Below are 22,413 nucleotides of genomic sequence, written 5' to 3' on the forward strand. Positions count from 1 at the left end.
GTTCCGGAGCACCCTGTATGTCAAATTTAAGCCAAATTTTCCAACAGTGTACTATCTATAGAATTTGCATCTGGCAACGTTCAAAAGTTTCGGACAAGTAGACACATTTGTATGAAACTAATTGTCACACTTGAGGATCTCCGATTAATCGATAAACTGATGCAAATGAAGTTAATAGAACAAGAATGAGACGAATCAAGTTTCTAGCAATTGTATACAATGAAGAGACAATGATGAGTTTTAACAGCACAAGTATATAACAACAATGCGCGTTATGCTGCGTCTTATGTGTTCTTTCAATGCTTTCGAAATGGAGGGACAGAGAAAGAGAGAGAGAGAGAGAGAGAGAGAGAGAGAGAGAGAGAGAGAGAGAGAAAGAGAGATAAAGAGAGTTAGAGAGGAAAAGAGGGCTCGTTCAAAACAAGGATTCCTTAATACATGGTCGCTAGGTCACCCTATGTAGATTAATAGATAATACTTTTTAACTTTAATTAGTTGTTGGTCATTTTACGTAATAGTTAGATGGCGACAGAGCCCGCTAGGTATATATTGGTATAAGATTTCCTTAAAGTGTGTCTCTCTGAGAGTTAAAACTCTATCGTTATTTATCGCCGTGTGTGACGATATAATTCGTAATAATCATAACAATAACAATCAGAAAAACGAATATATAATAGATAGTAATAACCGTAATGCTCATATAAATTCGCCCGAGACTGCGCTCGCGTGCGTTTAACTTCTTTTTTTTTTTTTTGCTGCTTTTCGTCTCGTTTATTTTCTCTTTTTTTTTTTACTGTTAATTAACTGCGTGTAAAGACTTAAATCGATCACCGCTCTCCGGTCTTCCACATCTTCGAATTTTCTCCACGTGTCCTCCGTGTGAAGTATCGCGTCGCGATTGGCCCTTAAAATCGTTAATAATTCGTGATCCACATTGCGCCAGAAATTATTGATCATTTTTTATTCCGGTCAATAAACCGGGATCACTGTTATTATCATGTCAAAAGAAAGAAGGAACCGTTTACCTCTTTTCACTGCTTTGCAGTGCACACTAAACTTAAAGTTTCGAAAAGTCGATAGTTTAAAATTAAGAGGTTGAAAATATTTCAAAGTGTCAAGATTTAAGATTATGAGAATGTACTCATACAGCACCGCAAGATTGCAATAACATTGCAGCAACATTTTTCTGCAAGATTGCTATATTGCAGAAACATTGCGAAATGTTGCTGCAACGTTGTTATGATATTGTAGCAACAGTAACATGTCCGCCTACAGAAATATTGCAGCAACATAGCGATATAATATATATGCAATAATGCTTTATGTATATTTATCGACATAATATCCTTAACATATGAAAAAAATAATAAGAAATTAGGCCTATAAGAGTCAGGATCTAGCGTGTATCATATATAGTTTTTCTGTATTATAATAATAACGAAATTATAAAATGTAAATTTTTCAGTACACATTCGACTTCCTTCAGTGACAGAGAATATCTAAGAGAAATAAGAAAAAACTCAATTTGCAATTGTGTAAATTCACAATTTCTTTGTATCCGAAATATTCAGATATCCGGATGCAAAAAGATTGTGGTGAATTTACGCATACGAGTTTTTTCACATCTCTCTTGTCTTTATATAATCTCAAAATTTATTTATTAAAATCTGAAGTATCTTGCATATTAGAAAATTATTATCAAATTTTTGATTTTATATAAGAATGGAAATTATTAAAAGAATTCTTAGTCCAATGTCTGAGCCCCTGTATTGGGGTCATATCATACGACTTAAATTAACAAAAATAGTTATTATATCTTTTTAATCTTACTAGCCGCTCTTTGTAAATTTTATATAATCATCATGACTAAAAATTAAATGCGGAATAGATAACGCAACATGCGCCGCATAGTGGTAAACGAATGAACTAGCGATTATTGAATACTTTTTTTGTAATATTTTCGGAATGTTGCTGTAACATTGCTAAAGTTATATTGTAAAATAATGTCTTTGCAATATTTCTGCAACATTAAACTGCAATATGCAATATTACAATGTTGCAGCAATGTTGTTGCAAGCTTCAGTGCTGTATGGGTAGGAAGGAGTCCTACACAACATAAGAATCCAAAGTTTTAAGAATCGCGAATTCTACATGTTTTGAGAGAAAGTAATTTTACAAATCCCTAAGACGCATCAACATTTTGCTCTCTCATTCTGAACGGCAATTTCGAAAAATTGTTTAAAGTTACATTGATCTAAAGTTTGAGTCATTCGAATTTCTCATCATTTAAATCTATGATAAATATTTAAAGATTTTAACATCTCGGAATTTCTCTAAGTAGATAAATATAAAGATGAACAAAGACTCGTATAAGATATTTCGTCAAGTCTGCGTCAAATTTTCAGTGTATAAGATGAATTTTAATCGACCTTTCCTTCTCTACAATTAGAGAGACTAAGATACAATTATGAAGTTTGTACAGAATATTTTAAATAAATAAAAAAATTCTAACAATTCTAATTAATTCTAAGTATCAATTTTCAGGAATGCAGATTCTTAACAAAATATCGATGTGTAGTTAGCTCCATATGTAATTATTCCAGTTTGAATTTTAATTCGCAGCACGTATATAATCATTATAAATTTACTATATATTTAATTCTAAATATAACTCCAGATAATTAAAAAATCCTATTAATCGGATGATTAATTTTTAGTTACTGAAATAAAGTATAAAGTCAATTGCAAATTTGTTAATATACTTACACTGAAATTCAATGCAGAAAGAGAGAGAGAGAGAGAGAGAGAGAGAGAGAGGGAAAAATTTTATGCGATATCTCAATATATATCCAACACGAAATCAATTTATCGTCAATTTTCGTCGTATTTGTGTGTGTACTCTATATATATGTAGTTCGCGAGCAAGTTTTTTCTCAATTATAATTTTTTTCTCCCCTTCATCATGATATCATGTATAACTTCACTACGTCGAAGAGTTCGGTAATCATCTACGTACTCACGTTCCTTTTTCTTCTATTACGTACTAACAATATTATCGAATCGGTGTCTATTACCTAAGAATCCGATATTGAGACTGTTTTAATTTTACGTTTTTATACTTGGCGTGGTCTTCCTGGCACCATAATGCACTTTTAAGAAATCTATATAAAAATATCGTAGAGTTGTCGTGTCCAGTGCGTTGAGTCGCGAGCGAAAGAGGAATGCTCCTTGAACAGGAAGAGAGTAGGAAACAAGAGGGGAGAAAAATGAAAAAGGGGGAAGGAAAATCGGAACGACCCAAGGAAAACCGATTCTTAGGAAAAAAAAAAAAAATGGAGAAAAAAAAACAGAGTTGGATGTTACTCGACTGAAAACTTCATTCAGATAAAGAGACTGACTAAATGAAAGAGTTATCTTTATGTACACAAGATAATCTTCCTATTTGAATAGAAATTCATTCTGCGCGATTAAGTAGAAAATTTTCTAAACTCGAAGCATCGATCGATACGACAAAAGCTTTGAGTGAATAGTGCTTCGTCTTTCAAATAAATTATTCGATGCTTTTTTACGGACAATGTCAAATAGACCAAAAATAAACAGGAACATCGTAAAAGTAAGCGGATAGATGGTTTTCTTCGTAAAAAAAGTAGAATTTTCATGTGAATTCTCTCATTATATTAGTATGTGAAAAAATCTACTTGATCTGAGAATATAAAATATTAAAAAAATAGTATTAAAAAAATAGTAAAAAAATTGCTCGCAATAAAACGCGTTAGTGTTTTATATCGGTAGAATTTTTTTTTTTTTTTTCAATTTTTCGATAAGGAAATCACTTTTATCTCTGAATTTCCAATTTACTAAAAGATAGCGAAGTACCATTATCGAGCAGTTTCACTTAACTCTTTTAGTTCTTAGTCGACTCTCTTATCTAGATGAAAAATCTGCCCAACTGGGAAAAAGGAGAGCAAGAGGGAAAAGAAGAAAAAAAAGAGGACGAGATGAGAGAGGAATAGTATGAGAACGTTGTGAAAATTGTGTCTGTTTTGGTCCCGTTTCGCATTGCGATTAGCTGCGAAACTACGCTTTCGAAATGAAACGATGACGGACAAGACAAACCAGGTCCCAGCTTTTACCCGCGTTAGTGAGCTTTTCCTCGTGAACGGTCGAGGATAAAGGCGGCACGATCGAACCTCATCCCTTTCACGAAATTAATCCGCAGCAGTTAATAAACGTCAACTAAATCTCAGAATCGGACGTTAATGAATAAAATATTAAAAATAGATACATATAAGTAAGCCTTAAACGAAATATGTGGAAGGAAAATTGGATCCGATTGGAATCAATTCACTCTCGTAAATGTTTCTCAAAAATTTTCAAACACCTCCGTCCTTGAAGGACTCAACTTGGTAAAATAAATTCAATTTCGCAAGTAATAAGTTCGTTTCAATTCTTCTTATAATCTAACTGAAGAAACAGCGAACACGTTTTACCTCTAATTTACTACTGAAGGAACGAGGTTCGCTCGAGCCCGCCTCGTAGAGCCTCGATAGAATCTCGGTTATCGTCGTGTGCGATTACGGTTTGCCTTTTAACAAACCTAGTCACGCCGATGTCGAGATCTGAACATCTTCGGGACTAATAACGCGTCGGAAAGAATAAACGCGTGCGGCTGCGAAATACAGCAAAAATCTTATATCGTGTTCCTGAAAAAAAAGCCGAATTGCGTCCCTCGGTAAATCCAAATTCTTCAGATCCGAAGATTGGTCGTTCACGATCAGTTGGATAGTCATAAATTTGCATTCGGTTTTTCCCGGAACAGTTCCGTATCTTTGGCGTATCAGGCTTTTCTTAGTTCAGCATCTGAATAATAATCTAAGATCTTTAACCCGTAGATTTAATTTTTTTTTTTTTTTTTTTAAATAAGAGAATACTGCAGAAAAATAAATAGATAAAAGTGGATAATTACAGCTACGTATTTTTTTTTTAAATGATAAATTAATTTTTTATGTACAGGGTGAAACATTAGAAATTCCCTTTATAAATATCGATTTTAGACAAAAAGTCTAAGTTTAAATTTTTTGACAATAGTTAAAGTATTTTGAAAGGGCATACATATTTTTTGTTCGTCTTAGTTTTTTTTTTTTTTTTTTTAGGTGCAGAAGTCAACAAGTTTTGAAGATCATCTCAAGTTTTTTTTAAATAGAAAGCCCTATTTTTAATCAGCTATAATTGCAGAGGAAAGACGAATCGAACGATCTATGACATCTTGAAGTCAAACCGTAGAGTGACCTTGAAATGACCTTGAAAAGATTTGAGATGATCTTCAAAACTTCTTGACGCCTGCATCTAAAAAGAAACTAAGATAACAAAATAATGTAGTTCTTTCAAAATATTTTAACTTTTGTCTTAAACCTTTTTATCTAAAATCAATATTTATGAAGATGTCTTAGAAAGCCATTTCCAGTAACTCATCTTATACATATACGAGCGATCGTAAATTAGGGTATTTGAATAGCGATAATTGTAAGAACGAAAAAACCTGACGGACACCTCCGAACGGGAAGTCGTTGGCAAATATATAATTACTTTCCCATTGTCTGGTCGATTCGTTTAAATTAAGCCTATCCCCTTCGCGTCGCGTCGCGCCGCTCTCGTGCGGTCGCGGTTCCATTATAAAAAATCTTCACTCCCTTCCCAGCCCTCCCTCTTCCCGCCCTTTCCCTAATAGTGGAAACGTAGCCGCTTTTTTGTACCCGTGCGCCATAGAGAGTACAAGAGTATTACACCTAACAATATAATATCCTACGTAACCTACGGACGTTAAAGCGGATAAGATCACTTTGCATTCTCTCTCTATTTGTTATTTCCTGGACACCCGTCGGATTTGCGCCAGCCCTTAAAGCGCGCTTTTATGCATTGTCCGATGGGAAGAAAAATATTTTTTGCAACGTTGTTGTGTGTCGATCTAACGCTGTCAATTTAACATTTCGCCAATGTGTAGACCGGGAAGGACATACAATTGGCAAAAAAATAATAGAGAGGAGGAATGTGTGAAATATAATATAGCTAAGGGCAAGTATCAGAGTATATATCTAACGTTAAATGTGATCCCGAGTCTTTTATATCTGAAAAAACACAACCGTAACTTCTAATATATTTTACTTGAACGAGAAAGAATATCGGGGTTGCCGGTTATGCCCGAACGTATTAGAAATTGTAAGTTGTATGTATTTTTATAGCCGCTCTCGTTCAGAGAATGCACATACGATTGATTCGTTATATGTATATGGATTATTTTATACTTTACCTCGGGCATCGAGATCAGCCGGATTCTAGAGTTCGAATGCTACGTATAATAGTACGAATATAATAGTCCTTGTGTAGCGCGCTTCCGCCAGGAAGGGAACCGTCCTAAAAGGGACGGTTCACCTTAACCACATGCGAAAGGCTTTAAGAGCCAGCTTGGTTTACCTCCGGGGCTAGTCCTTGTCCGCACACGCTTCCTTTACACACACGTCATGCTCGTTCGCTCTCTCTTCACAAGATATACAGAGATACAAGGTGGAGAATTTTCTGTATGTATGTATGTGTGTGTATGTCGAGAATGTACATTTAATTATTAAGAAAACAGTTATTCAGGCACGCAAGTTGGGCAGGGGAGCAGCACGCAGCTAGTGGAAGAAGCCGCGCGTACCTTGAGAGTTTCTCTCCTCCATCCGTCTATCCAAAATTGATCGATCAATCCATATAATGTTGTAATTTGCCAATTTTTTAAATTCTCTCGATCACGCTCGATTGTGTATCGTATTGTAAAAAAATCCAATTCCTCTTAATTGCGTATTCATGTCAAAATTGACTAGCTAAGAATTGTGTGAGGATTGGAAGGAATCGAGCAGATTGAGACGAAAGTGGGTGATCAAATAGATGTAGAAAGTAGATTCCTTTCGCGCTTAATATTTCGAGAATTTGTTGAAGGCAAAAAGATGAAACATATATAACATTAACCATATAACGTTTGGACAATCGTTATGTCCACATTTTTCTAATTCGAATCCCATTGCGATTGCTTATCTCGATTGCGTTCCATCGAGAGCATAAATCCTTGAGGAGAGACCCGAAGGTGCGCGCGGGATGCAAGAAGGCCCCATCTTTAGACGAGTTTCGCACGAAAAACAGACGGCCGTGTTTTAATCAATCTAGTTCACCGCTCTCGCTTAGAACAGCGTCTCTTTGTGACCCACGCGGCGTCCAACGATTATATGTCTGCGTGAAAATAAATTATAAACTCAGAGTTGTTTTTTTCAATGGAAACATCGACGAATTCACGCGAATCCTCGCGATACGACAATTGGATACGGATACTGTCTTATTACATCAGACGCAAGTCAACGTAGAGATGAGGAGACATCGCTCTAGACGGGAATCCTTTCATATTTGTTTGTGCGAACTTCCGGCCGACCTATGTACGACAGTAGCGTACAATTTCATATACTTCGGCAGTACTATATGTCGACTATATAATATGTCGATGATCACCGATTAGTGTCGCGGCACGGCCGCGATCTGCGATTACGCGGAAACCGGCGTCTCGGGCCTTTTAGTACGAATGCTGCGGCTGCAGAGACGAGACTCAGCTATGCGCCGACGTGTCCGAGCCTTGGCTGTTGCCTAACCCGCCCATGCCGGCCTGGGAAGTGAGTCTGGTAGCCGACTGCGAGGTCGTGGTGGTCACCGTGGCGGAGTGACTGAGGCCGTGATGCCTGCCGGTCTCTGGCACCAGGTGCGGCGTCCGACTGGAGACGGGTGGTAGGACCGGGCTGACCGGCCACGGATGCAGGGACATGGTGCTGGGCGCGCTAGGCACGCTGCGCGAGTGCGGCAGAAGGGGGGAATTGGAGAGGCTGGCGAGAGGGTGGTGCGCGGCGACGGATGCATTGCCGCCGCCGGAATTGCCCAAGCCGGTACCCGACGAGATGGCTCCTCCACCTCCGCCGCCGGAAGCTGCGGCCATGGCTACCGCGGTATCCGGATGGAGGAAATTACGGCGCTGCTCCATCCGCTCCGCGTGCTGGGCCAGACAGCGGGTCAGCTCTTCCGGCAACAGCTCTAGCTGACCCTGCAGCGAGGTCAGCTTCTCCTCTAGGCCGACCAGACGGTCCTCCAGACCCACTAAACGCTCTTCCACCGCGTCCTGCCGTGTACTCATGTCCGAGACGATCTCGTAGACGGTGTTTTGCGTCTGTCAAAATATAGACCGGGCATTATATGTTAACGTTGTTAATATCCTTAGGTGTATATCAATTGGACACAATGCTTATTGGCCAGCTAAAAATCAGGCCCTTTGATTGGTCGATTGTGCTAATTACCCTAAGCATGATCGGATATGAGTGATTATGTCCAATCGCACTGTGTCCAAATGAATCTCTCCCAATATTCTTATCTGTTTGCGATGGGGAAGAATGTTTACGGAATACAACTATCGTGAATAAATGCCAGTAGAACGAGTATTATTAACCCTACAAAATTAAATCTCCTTGCGATAAAAAGCGAGAACTAACTTGAATAAAAAAAATTCTTATATGCGGAAAAACTGTTCTATCTAAAAAAGCTTTTGAGAGCTAATCCCGTTCAATTTCTGTTTCATTTGCTCGCTGTTGCAATATTCCATCAGAATCTCTTTGCAAGCGGAAGGGCGGTTTCCCTCGTTAGCGCTGATGATCCTTACCTTGGCCATGTCCGTTATTGTGTTGGCGTTGTCCATCAGTTTGCGCTGATCCATTTTCACCTTTCTGAGTCTGAAATATCGATGTAGATGCGAGATAGAATTATGCGATTACGTGTACAGCCTACATTAGTGTAGAGTCTACTCTACACGATATTTCTGTTATCGTAACCGAGAGTGCGGAATATCGACTTACGCATATATAGCTAAGAGGAATTTCCGCTGATGGGTTCGCACGCGTCCGGGATTGACGCGCTTCACCAAACGGGTGTGCTTGTAGATCAGCCACGTTTCCCGCAATACGTTCGCCGCGGCGTTCTTCAACTGCAACAGAGCGAGCCATTCCTGTCAATCTATTCAGCGTCAGCTGATTCTTGTCAAAATCTCTCTCTCTCTCTCTCTCTCTCTCCTCTCTTTCTCACTCTCTTCCTTTTGAAAGTTTTAAAAATGTTTCGGACGTTGGCGATGAAAAGATCGTATCTCCTATGAGGGATTATAGTTTTATTTACATAAGTTGAAATAATATAGTCAAGTGGCATTCATGAATTTTTAATTGAAAATAATCACGCGCTGCGAGATTATTCAAAATATATTCGCTAGGTAAATATTATACTGTGCCATTAATCGCGTAACTCATTAGTTATGACAGTATTCACTATGTCACGGTTAATTAACCCTTTCAAGATCGCGGGGATAATTTGTCTCAAAAAGTGATTAACGATCCATTGATAGAATATATATTTTCGGATTATAACATTACGTTTTCGCGCGCTTTATTCTCATTTAATGAGAAAACTTTCTGATAAAAAGTTTACGCAGATTTTTAAATTATGAAAATTATAGTCCTCATATCTTTCCTCTCTCGGAAAAATTTATACTTGTTGCAAAATGTATACGGTGGAGAAAAAAATAGGTTTCGAGTATTTGACATTTGTTTTGTAGCGGCGTAAAAAGACTCGCCGATACGGTTATGTATATAGTTCTACGTTATATACCACTCCTTGATATTTGCAAGGTTTATAAATAACGCTAGCTAATAATTATTTCAGTAGCCAGTGTAGTTGAAGGCTTCGATCCAGAGGTGGAGAGAAGCGATCGTACTTATATTCACTGCCAGACAGTATGACAAATTTAAATGGCATCAGAAGTGGAATCAACATCTTTAATTAAAGATGTCCCTTTGCAATGTGTTGAATGTGAGAAATACTTTCGAATATCTCGGGATCTTTGAAGAGCTTTGGGTGGAATAGAGAAGCTTGCGTTTTCACGAAAAAGAGGTTGCGAATCGCTGCATATTAACCCTTTACTCGTGACACAAGCGATCGATTATGTCATAATTTGCAACGAGTCACCGATGGTTTCTTTGTAGAAAAGAAAAGAACAGTGATAGAGAGTCCACTTTCGCGGACTATTTATTTTTAAATTTTAAATAACATCTAAATTTCTCGAATCTGAAAGGATTCGCAAGTTTCTTATTTCTCTTGTACACATTTTTTATGTATTTATGCCATCATATCTTTTAACTTTTAAATCTTAATGGCAAGGCAGCCTTCAAATCCAAGTTTGTACATTCTCAACTTTTTAATTCTCCGCTCAAGCTCGAACGTCGAAACCTGTTCCAGAAGTTGAAATTTAAAATTAACGAAACGTGGCGACGAATTGTGGCATCCATTCTGGTTACGAAACGTTCCAAAAATGTCAAAATTTTTCGCGCAATAATCGGAGAGTTACTCACAAGTTCAAGCAAGCCTTCTATTATCGATTTTACGATTTACTCGCCGAGAGTTGCCTTTTATTTCTTTGGAAAGTTTGTTAAGATTGAATCGATCGACGTCACATTCCTTTCATGATGACAATGATACATTAACTGACTTCCTCGTCTCAAGTCTCGACCTATCGTCTAGATAGACGGTAATACTATCTAGTCTGATAGAAGCGCTTTCTCTTATCCTCATATAGAAGTGTGTTTGCACTCAAGTCCTTGAACTTCAACGGACTATCGGATTCAGAATCTTTACACATTTGACATGATGCTTGGGCTTGTAAATGTATATTATTATTAGAATGAATTCTTTATGATTTTTAGATTCTTTTATATTTATATTTTTTTTTAAATAAATTTATAAGAGAAACTTTTTCACGCATGTGATGTTTACAGTTTTTTCACTTACCTCGTTCCTTGATCCACTGTCTCGAATCTCAAGTATCGCGATGTCAAAGTTAAGAATTCAGATTGGAAGCCTGTTTTGCCTAAAGGTCAAAGCGACTTCGCCGACCGACTTTATGCAGTCTGCGTATTTCCGAGGCAATCTTATTCGCAGTGAGATACTTTCTTATTACGTGGTTCAACCGGAAAATTACGTCGCGTGATATACATGAAGAGTGATATCCATCATGCTCTCATTACGTGCTTAATTCGCTTCTTTGCAGGATACCGTCGACAAATGTATTCGTGTCTCGGAAAAATTCGCCTTACGATAACGTTCTCCGATACTATCACTTTTTTTTTCTTTTTTTTTTTAAAGAAACGTTACACTTTTGAATCTTTCAGACGTATCATCGGAGTTCATAAATATTTGTAACAGGAACGAAAAAATATCAAAGATCTACTCTTGAAGAAGAAGAAGAAGAAGAAGAAGAAGAAGAAGAAGAAGAAGAAGAAGAAGAAAACCACTAACTTCTGGATTTTCTTTCTTTTTTTAAATTCTGCAAATTACAGACTTTAATTTCTCTTATTTTATTTAGCGTTAGAAAAAATTTAGCCTCCTATCTCCTCTTAAACCATAACTAATACCTTGATACACATGTATGGTAGACAGCTTCACTTTAGAAACTTATTATTTGCTATACATATCATTAAAAGTTGTTGGTCTCTTTAATTCAGAAATTTGCACAGACCAAACCTGCGATATATAATGTAATATCATGGTTGATTATTGCAGCAATAGACACACACTCGATATTTGTAAAATTTTCAGTTAAACAAAAAAAAAATTCTTTGCGTTATTTAATTGACAACTTAAACAGAAGGAAATATTATTTTACATTATTTTATTATTATGTTATATAAATTCTATTTAAAATTTTTCTTATTTTTCAGGGATTATTTTTTTATCAGATTTAGCGATGATTAAAATATCATATCATTTTAAAAGGGAATTTTCCACGAAAATGTCGGCAAACGAAAAGCTTGAAACAAATATCTCGCTATTTAAGCCACTTTCAGGTTCAATGAATGTTTAAGCAAAAAAGTTTCAATTGCAAAGAAGTTATAGCTCATAGTAAATGTCTATCTCTTGATTGTCGATCGATGTAAAAACGGTGAAGATCATATATTATATAAGCTCTGACAAATTGGTATAGACTAGCTAGCTCTAATGCTCTCTGTGTGAACCGAACATCTTCTCTACCGAAACCAAAAATATACCCTCCAATATGATTTATAATCCACGATATTCGATTAAAAAGGATTCCCGCTGTATTTTGCAAAGTTTTTTATTGCTTTAAAATTTACGTCACTAGACTGAAATAGCATCGCAAGAACGTTTTGCTCTACGACAGTATAAAAAATTCTTCTCTGTCATATTAAAACGCTACGTAAAGGTTATCATTAACGTAAAAGGCCTTGTAATCCTATGGATAAAGAGCCAGTGGTCTTACTCTTTTTGTCAATTGCGTGTCCATCATGAAGTTATGCACGTGCTTCTCCGCCCGCGTAAGTTCGAGCTTCCTGGAGACGACTGCCACCAGTAAAGCGGTGCACCCAGCGCCCTAAAAATGTGAAAAAAAAAAATATATATATATATATATTTTCTGCAAATTTCTTCCAAGTGAAATTTGTATATTTAAAGAATTTTTGCCCCTCCTTTTTAGCTTTTGAAATTTCTGAACGTCTGGTTTTCGGGAATTTATAAAATTTTTAAATTTTAATTGTACATGTATACTCTTTCACGGACTAGTATCAAGTTATCGATAATTCAAATATTTTTTTGTACGAAAAGATTTATTTTCAACAAGTCTGATTTTTGTCTCATAATCGCTATTAATTTTGCAATTTTTTTTTTTAAGTACATCAATTTTTTATTAATTTTATTGCTGGATTATTCGTTAGAAAACATAATGTTTCCATCTGAGATTGCCGTTAAAAATTAACAGCCAGAATTTCAGACCGAGCAATTTCGCGCAATTTACGCGACGCAACAGCGCCTTAATGCACACGAGAGGGAGAGAAAGAGAGAGAAGGGTTTATTAACTGAAAGGGGCTGATGGAAAGGGGAGGTGAGGATTTTGAAATGTATTGTGACTCGTGTTCGGGACTGGATTTCCGGTAGCGACTATTGCCGTTCGCGCAACGGAAGTTTACCAGGAATTGGCTGGCGTCTCTGGAACCAGCCATGCGTTGATTACCGGCTCGGAGATAGTTACGAATTAACGGAGGAGTTACGGATCAACTCTTGCGGAAGTGCGAGTGAGATGCCGAACGGAAGGAAGGTGCGTGTAACAACGAGAAACAGCTTCCCCGGCATTCCCGTGGGAACGGACATGGCGTTTATTGTGTCCTCCGTCGCCTTTAATTACACAAACGACATGTAATCGTGTTAAATGAATATCGGGACGGAAACAATGTGTAAATCAATTCACGAACGATTTGTCAACTACTATGGTACCGAATCTCGCGATCGATGGCTTGCTCACACGCTCGCTCGCTCGCTTATTACGGGGCCGTCCGACTCCTCTAATTAAGCCCCGCTCGGGCGTGGTGCTTAACGAGAGTTACATCGAGTTACATGCCTGCGGAATTTCGCGGATCTGGACGTACGAATGCGATATATCGTGTCTCGTAGTTTGCGGTAACCTTGGTAAGGATTAAGGACCGTGGTGATTGGTGATGCCTGTAACCCGATGACTCTGGTCAGAATGATTATTGTATTAGGTGTACAACTTTGCTTCCGCCGTTTTTTTTTTCGAAATTCGAGGCTTTATTGTAAATTGCTTGTTGAGTCACTCCCAATGATCGTGCCAATTCTTTTTGACTTTGACTCGAGTCTTCATTAAGTAATGCCTCCAATTCTGCATCTTCGAAAACCTTCTCTCTTCCACCGCTATGACGGTCTTCGACGTGAAAATCACCGTTCTTGAAGCGTTGAAACCACTCGCGACACGTTCTTTCACTAATAGCGGCTTCACCATAAGTATTTGAGAGCATTCGATGAGCCTCGGCCGCAGATTTCTTCATATTGAAGCAGAAAATTAAAATCTCCCGCAAATGACGAGAATTTGGCTCGTAAACTGACATTTTCAATCGAGAATAACTTTATGACGCAGATACAAATCGACTAATGTTTCTATGGGGTTATGTTGACAGATGCCCAAGTTTATTGCATGACGTCTATGATCTATTTATTTCGACCACTACTTACCGTTAAAGCCATCTATAGGAAAACGGCGGAAGCAAAGTTGTACACCTAATACATTCAGAAAGATACAAATACTTTTTCGTCTCACGAGAAGAAAAAAATACACTGTAAAAATATTGACTGAAACTTCAGACACAAAGTACTCGCAGCTTTTTTGCAGACGCACTGTCTGAATTTTCAGACACACTTCAATTTTCAGATACAATTTAATTTTCAGATAAAAATGTGTCTGAATCTTTAGAAAATTTTTTACAGTGTCGTCTTATTAAAAAAATATAACAAATTGTTTTTCAAAAATAATTTCTAAAAAGTCCTCCTTTTTTTAAGAATACTTTCTCTCTCTCTCTCTCTCTCTCTTTCTCGCAAAGTTTTATCATAAATATCCGCTCGGGACACGTTATCGTGTATGATCATCCAGTGATCGACAACTGATCGTGAGCGACGCTGGGCGATTGGAAAGAATTTGCGAGACAGTGCTGGTTTACGTCCTGTCCTTACCATCATCCCGGTAGAGACGGCTATACCTCGACCGCAATATGTATTGGGCACAATGTCGCCGAAGCCGACGCTGAGGAAAGTGATGGCGATTAGCCACATGGCGTTGAGGAGATTTGCGTGTTCCTCGTCGTGGAACCTGTCATGGCAAAGCGATAAGCGCATTATTTCAACGACGGTGAATACAATATTTTGCTTTTATGAATCTTTCAAATTTTTTCGAAACACGTTCCAGGTCAGATAATTTAGTTTCCGAAATACTTGAGATTTCTAAAAAAAAAAATATATAACTTAAAAACAATTTTAAACGACTTAAATGTGCGTGAAACAAAAACAAAAAAAATTGCAATTAAAAAAAAACTTCCTACGAAATAATCCCTTTTCATTCCTTCTACTAACAATAAGAATCTAGAAAACTAGTTGATACAATAAAATAAAAATTTTTCAATTTAGATTTAAATTATTTTAAAACATCTCTATAGAATTTAATCTTCTTAATATTATTTGAAAAAATATAATTTCTAAAAATCAAATTTGCTCTGGCCCTTCTTTAATAGCGACTCGATATATCCATCTTGTCCCGCAGCTAGCTTCAATCTTTTATCCGTGGGATAAGCATTAGGGCAACTACGGTAAGTTGGGGCATGAATGATAACGTTATTATGCCCCCGTGAGATTCATTATCGAGCACGAGGAAGATGCGGGTGGTGTAATCTGCGTCGTAAAGTGGTTTTAACGACCGCGTTACACGGTTCGGTCGACGTTACACGTTTTCGTTTTCGTTCGCAACTTTTAGGGTCTCGTCGAGGGTACCAATCTTCATCGATATCTGCAAGTCGACCCGGTCGACGAATCGAAATTATTGAAAATGGTACATCGATCGTATTAAAAAAAATTCAGTGCTCTACAATACGTTCTGTTCTTTTTTTTCCTCCGGGAAAGATGAGAATATTACGAGACAATAGAATATTAAAAGCCAATGTAAATTTCTGATAAAAGCTTCGAAATAACATCTATGATTGTTTCATTATCGTAATGAGAGCCGATCGGCGAGAAAGAAAAATCGTCTGAGTAAAATTAAATCAAGCGACATACGGGACCTCCTCCCATTTTTCTTGCTCACCTTTCGTAAAATTGACCATTCGCGTTTGACGCGACGAACAATCCATTCCATGAAAGACTCATGGAATTGGATTATTCCCGTAGCAACATTGATTGCATGAGCGATTGTCGACCATGTACCGTGAATTTGCGCTGTCACGTATGTAGTATATACGCGGACGCATACTGAATAAAATACCATTCGGATTTCGCGACAATTTCCAACCCCATAATCCGAGCGTGAAACTGGCCGCGGGGTCCGCGAGCTCGTTTACGGCGATGCGAGAGCAAAATTATCAAAATTGATCTTTTAATTTTCAATGCGGATGTACAAATACACGACTGCAAATTAAATAATTTCATTTATCGTTAGTCAGCTTATATTAACGAATAATGCGAGATCATCGCGTATCATCATAATTATATAAAATATTATATGTATAAAAAATAATTGTATAAAATAAATTTGAAGGAAATTTTATACAATACCCACATACATTTTATACAGGGTGGGGCATTTATATTGAGACACCTAAATATCTAAAAAATAAAACAAGATAGAAAGAAATGTTCCAGACAAAAGTTGTTCGGTTCTAAGGGGGTCGTGAGATGGTGGCCATTGGTTTCACCTTGGGTGGAGGCGCTTCGGAGATTTCAATGTCAATCTTGTTTTTTTAAATGGAAACACCCCAATTTTTTTACATAAATCGATTCCTTGCAATATTCTGCATAGAAAGTTATACGGATATGATGGCCAAAAGTTTAATAGTTTACGAGATATTTTATACTTTATTTTATTACTTTACTTCGACATAATTTTACATAAACTACGAAATATGTCATAAAATTATTTATTTTGCAATAATGTTATCTTAATATTTTAAGCTCGAAAAATGAGAGACATCAATTGGTGTAAAGAAAATAAAACAAGATTGACATTGAAATCTCTGAAGCGTCTCCACCCAAGATCAAATTAATGGCACCATCTTACGACCCCCTTAGAATCGAACAACTTTTGTCTGAAACATCTCTTTCTATCTTGCTTTATTTTTCAGATATTTAGGTGTCTCAATATAAATGCCCCACCCTATATATAGAATAATATTTTAATTAAAATCGATTAAAAAAATTTCAAGATAAAAATATCTTCCATAATAAATAAAATAAATTGTAACAAAGAAATATAACCCAATAATAAAGATTTTCGACAATATGATTTATTGTACAATTATATAATAGACAGAATTGTGGCATGTTTACATATCATCAATAATACTATGAGAGAAGCTTAAATAAATTTATTTAATGCAACCATTTGTTGGGAGAATTTTACCATAAACATCAATATTCAACACGCGTATACTATTTATTGAAAATAACGGGATCAGAAAAATATTCAAAAATTGTAACTTTTTTCGTAAATATCGTTTTCCAAACAAAATTTTTCACGCGGTATCGACGTCCGCGATATTCGCATATTCATTCAACATCAATGGAGACAGTGTCGGAAAGTTGAATGTTCCTACCATTATCGGGACTGTTATCATAATCGACTATCGGAAAAGGTGGAACGCGATAAATCAAATGCAAAAGCGCGAACGATTTCAATGATCGTTCCCTCAAGTGAAACAAATGAAACAGTCGAACGCGAGTTCGCGGAATCCCTCATGGCCGAGGACTTCCGCCGGATGCCGGACAGGCGGAAATCAACATTAGCCGGGTGATAAATATTTCAGTTGAGCGCGTGGGTGGGTGAAAGCCCGTCCATTAAGGAAAGAAATGGGGGGATTTTATTGAGACGGCGAATAGAGGAAGCATCTTTTCCTCGCTTTTGCTTCTTCGAAATCACCTGACGGGATCTCCTTGGAAGCAGCCATCAGCTTCGATATTGCCCGGGCAAAGATTGATTATTCCTGAAATCGCGGCGCGGCTATTTACGGGGAGAATTTAATTATCAGCCGGTCTCTATAGGAATCACTAAATTCCAACGGCGATCGTCAACGATCGGCCCAAATATCCGAGATCGCGTCCCCTTGTTCCTTCCCTCTTCTCCCGCAAGGATACCGAGATTTATGATTACGTTGCGGGAATCTCGCGACGAACAGACGCGCCATTTGGTCATAGATCAATCATCGCAAGCAAATGAGTCGCGTTCATTCGGCTGTACACGATTCCAAAATGCATTGTCAGTGTTTCTCCTCCCGTTTGTTAATGGATCGTATAGATAATATGTAACAACCACTGTTACTTTACTAACAGAGCGAATGTAGAAGAGAAATAAAACACTACTCTAAAAGCTTGGATAGCGGAGAAGAAATCTGGAGAAACTAGATAAAAAAGAAAAAGAAGAATGAAGAAAGAAGTATTGATTATTTTAATAATGTCGATAGCTGTAAAGCTATCGAATCTAAATTTGGAAAAATCTCGATCTTTTTTATTTAAAAAGATTATTTATTTAAGTACTTGCAAAGAAATTAGTTATTTCAATCGAGCAGCAAATATATTTGAATCAGTAAAATATAAAATAAAAGCAAAGTATGCTTTCATTTATAAATAAAAAAAAAAAAATTTTTTTAAATCTTTATTATACTAAATTACTTCCATAAATATTTTTTAATTTTTCACTGCTTGTTTGAAAAACACAAGTTTTCTTTATTTCACTAAATAATTATTTATCTTCAAATATAAAAGTCTTTTCGTATAAAAATTTTAAATAATGCATTTTAAAAATTATAATTCTTATTTAATACAACTAATAATTTATTTGATATAATAAAATATTTTTGGAAACAAAATATATATTTATTTAAATAATAAAAATCAAAATTAATTAAATATATTTATTCGATTGAAAAATATTTTATTTTTAGTGTATTGAACAAATGAAAAGTTTTATATAATATTTTATATACAAATAGCATACATATATATACCTTTCGCACTGTCGCAACGTCCACGAGGCGATGATCCACAGGGAAACCATGAAGACTAGCAGCACCGTACCGGGGCAGATGGTCATGAGGGTCTTAAGGACGAACCTGGTGTTGAAGTTGATGCGATTCAAGGCCCCTATGCTACGCGACGACGCGTCCGTGAAAAGCTTCGAATGTAACAGCATCACACGACAGATGAGGTAGAGCCTGAGGAACATGGGCAACGAGAGGGTGACGTCGTATGGCACCCACTTGGAGCCGATGTCGCCGTTCTTGTTTGCCAGCTTGGTCGTCCACAGGAAGTAGTACTCGCCCGGAATCGGATGAATCGCGCAGATCGCCAGCTCCACCGAGATCTGCGCGATCCGCTGCCAGGTCATTGCGATCCGCCAATCATCCGCGCAGTTATCGATCATGAACAACTGTCATCCAACACAGAAATTGACAGATCATACATACGCATATACATACATATATTCTCATTCATCTAAGTGTGTCGTGTCCGATGCTGTTCAGCATCGATAAAGGCTTATATCGCGATTCTTCCAATAATATTCTGATAATATCACTTATTATTTATATACTTTTATGTATTATAATAATTTTATTGTATAAGTAAAAAATACAATAATACTATATATTATATTATAACATAATTGTTTTTAAGTTTAATTAATTTTATTTCTTCTTTTAATTTTAGGAATATAATTTATTATTATTGCCCATGATATATAATATTATACAGGATGTCCCATAATTCGCGGATCACCCGTCATGTGCAGGTAGAGCAGATGAAACCGAGAAGAAAAGTCCTTTACCATTTTTTTTTATAACACTTAATAAAAGAGTTATTATTGAATAAAGTCTGGCTAATCAGCGCCAACCTTTAACCGCGCGTTGTGAAGTGTGCAGCGGCGCACGTCAAGCGCACGGCTTACGATTGGCTAAAGATCGGCGCTGATTGGCCAAAGTTTACTCAATAATAACTCCTTTATTAAGTGTTGCAGAAAAAAGTAGTAAAGGACTTTTCTTCTCGATTTCATCTACTCTACCTGCACATGATGGCTGATCCGTGAATTATGGGACACCCTGTATATATAAAAAAATTAAAATCGAAAATTGAAAATATAAATATGTTTTGGAGATAAAGAATAACTAAATATTGATGAATAATTTGCGCTATATTATAATATAATAATAATATAATAATATTATATTATAATAGCGCGAATTGCTCGATTATTTGATTATATTATTTATGTCGAAAATATATTCAAATTTTTAAATTTTCTTATGCGTTTCCTTTTAACAAGCTTTTAGTAATAAAAATATCACAGATTAATATAGACGATTATAATAATTATCAATAGTTGAGATCTTTATTCGTTCAGAAATTGAACGCTATATTGAAAAAGAGTCCATTATACCAATTCATTTTGCGCGATTGCAGAGCAAATATAAACAAACGAATAAATTAATTATGCCGTACCGTCGCATCATCAAAGCGATCTTTGAATATATGTGCCGGTATCGATCGCGCAAAATTACCAATTGAAACTAAATAAGCCCGCGTATCCCATTATGAAAGGGCTCGTCTCTTTGAGAGCGTTCGATTAATATGAATTCCAACCGCCTTACTCGTAAACTTGATTAAAACGTTGCAACACGTACGCCATTGTTTATCGTCTATCTCGCTTACGTGAAGTCAGCGTAGTCGTAATCGTACACATGCCGCCGTCATTTCGGCAACAAATCATCCTTAACTCGGTAACGACCCTGCCAGATCTAAACAACTTGTGTTTCTAAAAGCTCCCACGTACGTGTTACACGGCACACGTATCGTGCAATTTGTCTCGCATCGACGCCACGGATTCCTCATGACACTGATCCTCAGATTTTTATCATCTATTTTATTTATTTTTCTCCTCGATTCTTTCAAATATTCTAGCAGATTTTCACTCACAGAGATCTTTCATTTCACAGAACCTTATAGTAAATCCAAGATTCTCTTGGTATCAAAAATCGTGACGTACGTGTGTGTGCGTGATCCTATTTGATAAGGTTGCACAAGATTCAAGACAAGATACTATTCGTGAAAATATTTTATTAGTATTGAAAATTTTCGAAAACTTAAATCTTGTCTTGGTTTTGGGTAAATCTTTTGGTCGCAAAAATCTCGTCTTGTCTTCTTTTGTCTCAATTTTATTTACAATTTTTATCTAATATTGAAGAATTGTTTAAAATAATATTTAGCAAAATATAGGATGCTAAATTTCAAATGTAATAGACCGAATATTTTGATAACTAAATGAAATAATGAGATTCGATCTTTTTTAGGTTGTATTGTTTTGAGGCGGAGAAATTTTGATAAAACAAATTTGACTTTGGATGGACGCGTTAAAAAAAAACCGGACTTCGATATTTCATTTAGTTATCGAAATATTCGGCCTGTTATGTTTGAAATTTAGCATCCTGTATAATATTTATAATATATAATAATTTAAGATAATTATTACTATTCATGTCATTCATATTGATATTTCTAAATTTGTTAATATAAATATGTGTGTGCGTGTGTGTGTGTGTTCTTTATTAAACAGGATTTTTTAAATCTGTATAACAATAATCTTTTTTCATTTAATTTACACATACAAATACATATTTTAGCTTTTTTTAAAAAGCCAATAATCTTGACAATTTTAATCTTGGTATTGTCCTGATAACTAATTAAAAATCTTGTCTTGATATCTCGTGCAATCCTAGTATCAGATTCCCGATTTATTAATTTTTTGTAAATTTTATAATTTCTTGTAAATGATCGTAATTATCTTGATATCGAAAACCATCGTCGAGTGTGCTTGCAATATCATAAATCATCTCTCGAGCTTTTTCTGTCCTCCGTGTAGCGGGTCGGACCTCGAAATTTGAAATTTTGCCGTTCCAACAATGGGAGTTGTGTTCCGCCCTGAAAGTCCGGGGGGATCCCCAGCGGGATACGATACATCCATCATCGCGCGCTCTTACATCTTGGCGATAACTCGCGGCCTGATACATCGCGGATACTTTGCAGCTCGTATTTCTCGTCCGGCACGAAAGATGCAACCCGCCATCGCACCCGGCGTTCTGAATGGATTAGTATAATGCAGTGCAAGTCCATTTATCCGGAAGAATAATCCGGTAGAGGTGAAGGGGGAGGGGAGGAGGAGGAGGAGGAGGAGAAGAAGGAGGAGGAAGAGATAGTTTCGCGTAACAAGAGAAGGAAAAATTCACTGCATCGGGAAAAACCGTAAAAGGAGAGAGAGAGAGAGAGAGAGAGAGAGAGAGAGAGAGAGAGAGAGAGAGAGAGAGAAAATCTTGCACGATACCGACAATTTATGGCGACAAAAATGTCGTGAGGTTTAAAAGACTAAGAGTAATGTCAGATTTAACATCAATGATTTATGAAATCATAAATCCACATATACTTTCTTAATTTTTGCAGTATCTAAAGACACGCGGTATTATGATATCATGTGGAATAATTTTTTTTTTTTGGGGGGGGGTAAGAAACCATAACATATTACGAATGTTTTTATGTAGGATACTAGTAATCAATGGAATTTCGTCAAAATTTCCTCTAAACCAGATAACATTCGTTAAACTTACAACAAAAATTTTGTAAAACGCAATTTCTTTTTTTCCAAAAATTTATCATCTTATTTCTTTCGTTCGGTAAAAATCGAATGATAATTAATTTAAATATCTA

General features: G+C 36.4%; 1 protein-coding gene across 4 annotated transcripts in view; it reads right to left on the reverse strand.

The window, feature by feature from the left end:
• Positions 1–1,634: 1,634 nt before the first annotated feature.
• Sk (small conductance calcium-activated potassium channel) overlaps positions 1,635–22,413 on the reverse strand; it is a 163,724-nt gene continuing 142,945 nt past the window's right edge. For 3 of the 4 annotated variants that reach the window (XM_070303586.1, XM_070303589.1, XM_070303587.1), the window contains 6 exons: positions 18,669–19,090; positions 14,638–14,773; positions 12,383–12,493; positions 8,919–9,046; positions 8,726–8,795; positions 1,635–8,239 (listed from right to left, as the gene is read on the reverse strand). In XM_070303586.1, the coding sequence (XP_070159687.1) occupies positions 7,631–8,239; positions 8,726–8,795; positions 8,919–9,046; positions 12,383–12,493; positions 14,638–14,773; positions 18,669–19,090 (1,476 nt within the window). In that variant the 3' untranslated portion in view covers positions 1,635–7,630. The remainder of the gene's footprint in view (positions 8,240–8,725; positions 8,796–8,918; positions 9,047–12,382; positions 12,494–14,637; positions 14,774–18,668; positions 19,091–22,413) is intronic. The other variant, XM_070303590.1, reaches the window with a different exon arrangement.

This window comes from Polyergus mexicanus, unplaced genomic scaffold (assembly GCF_030449975.1).
Source record: "Polyergus mexicanus isolate NDT 795.1 unplaced genomic scaffold, iyPolMexi1.0 SCAF_10, whole genome shotgun sequence".
NCBI classification, from domain to species: Eukaryota; Metazoa; Arthropoda; class Insecta; order Hymenoptera; family Formicidae; genus Polyergus; species Polyergus mexicanus.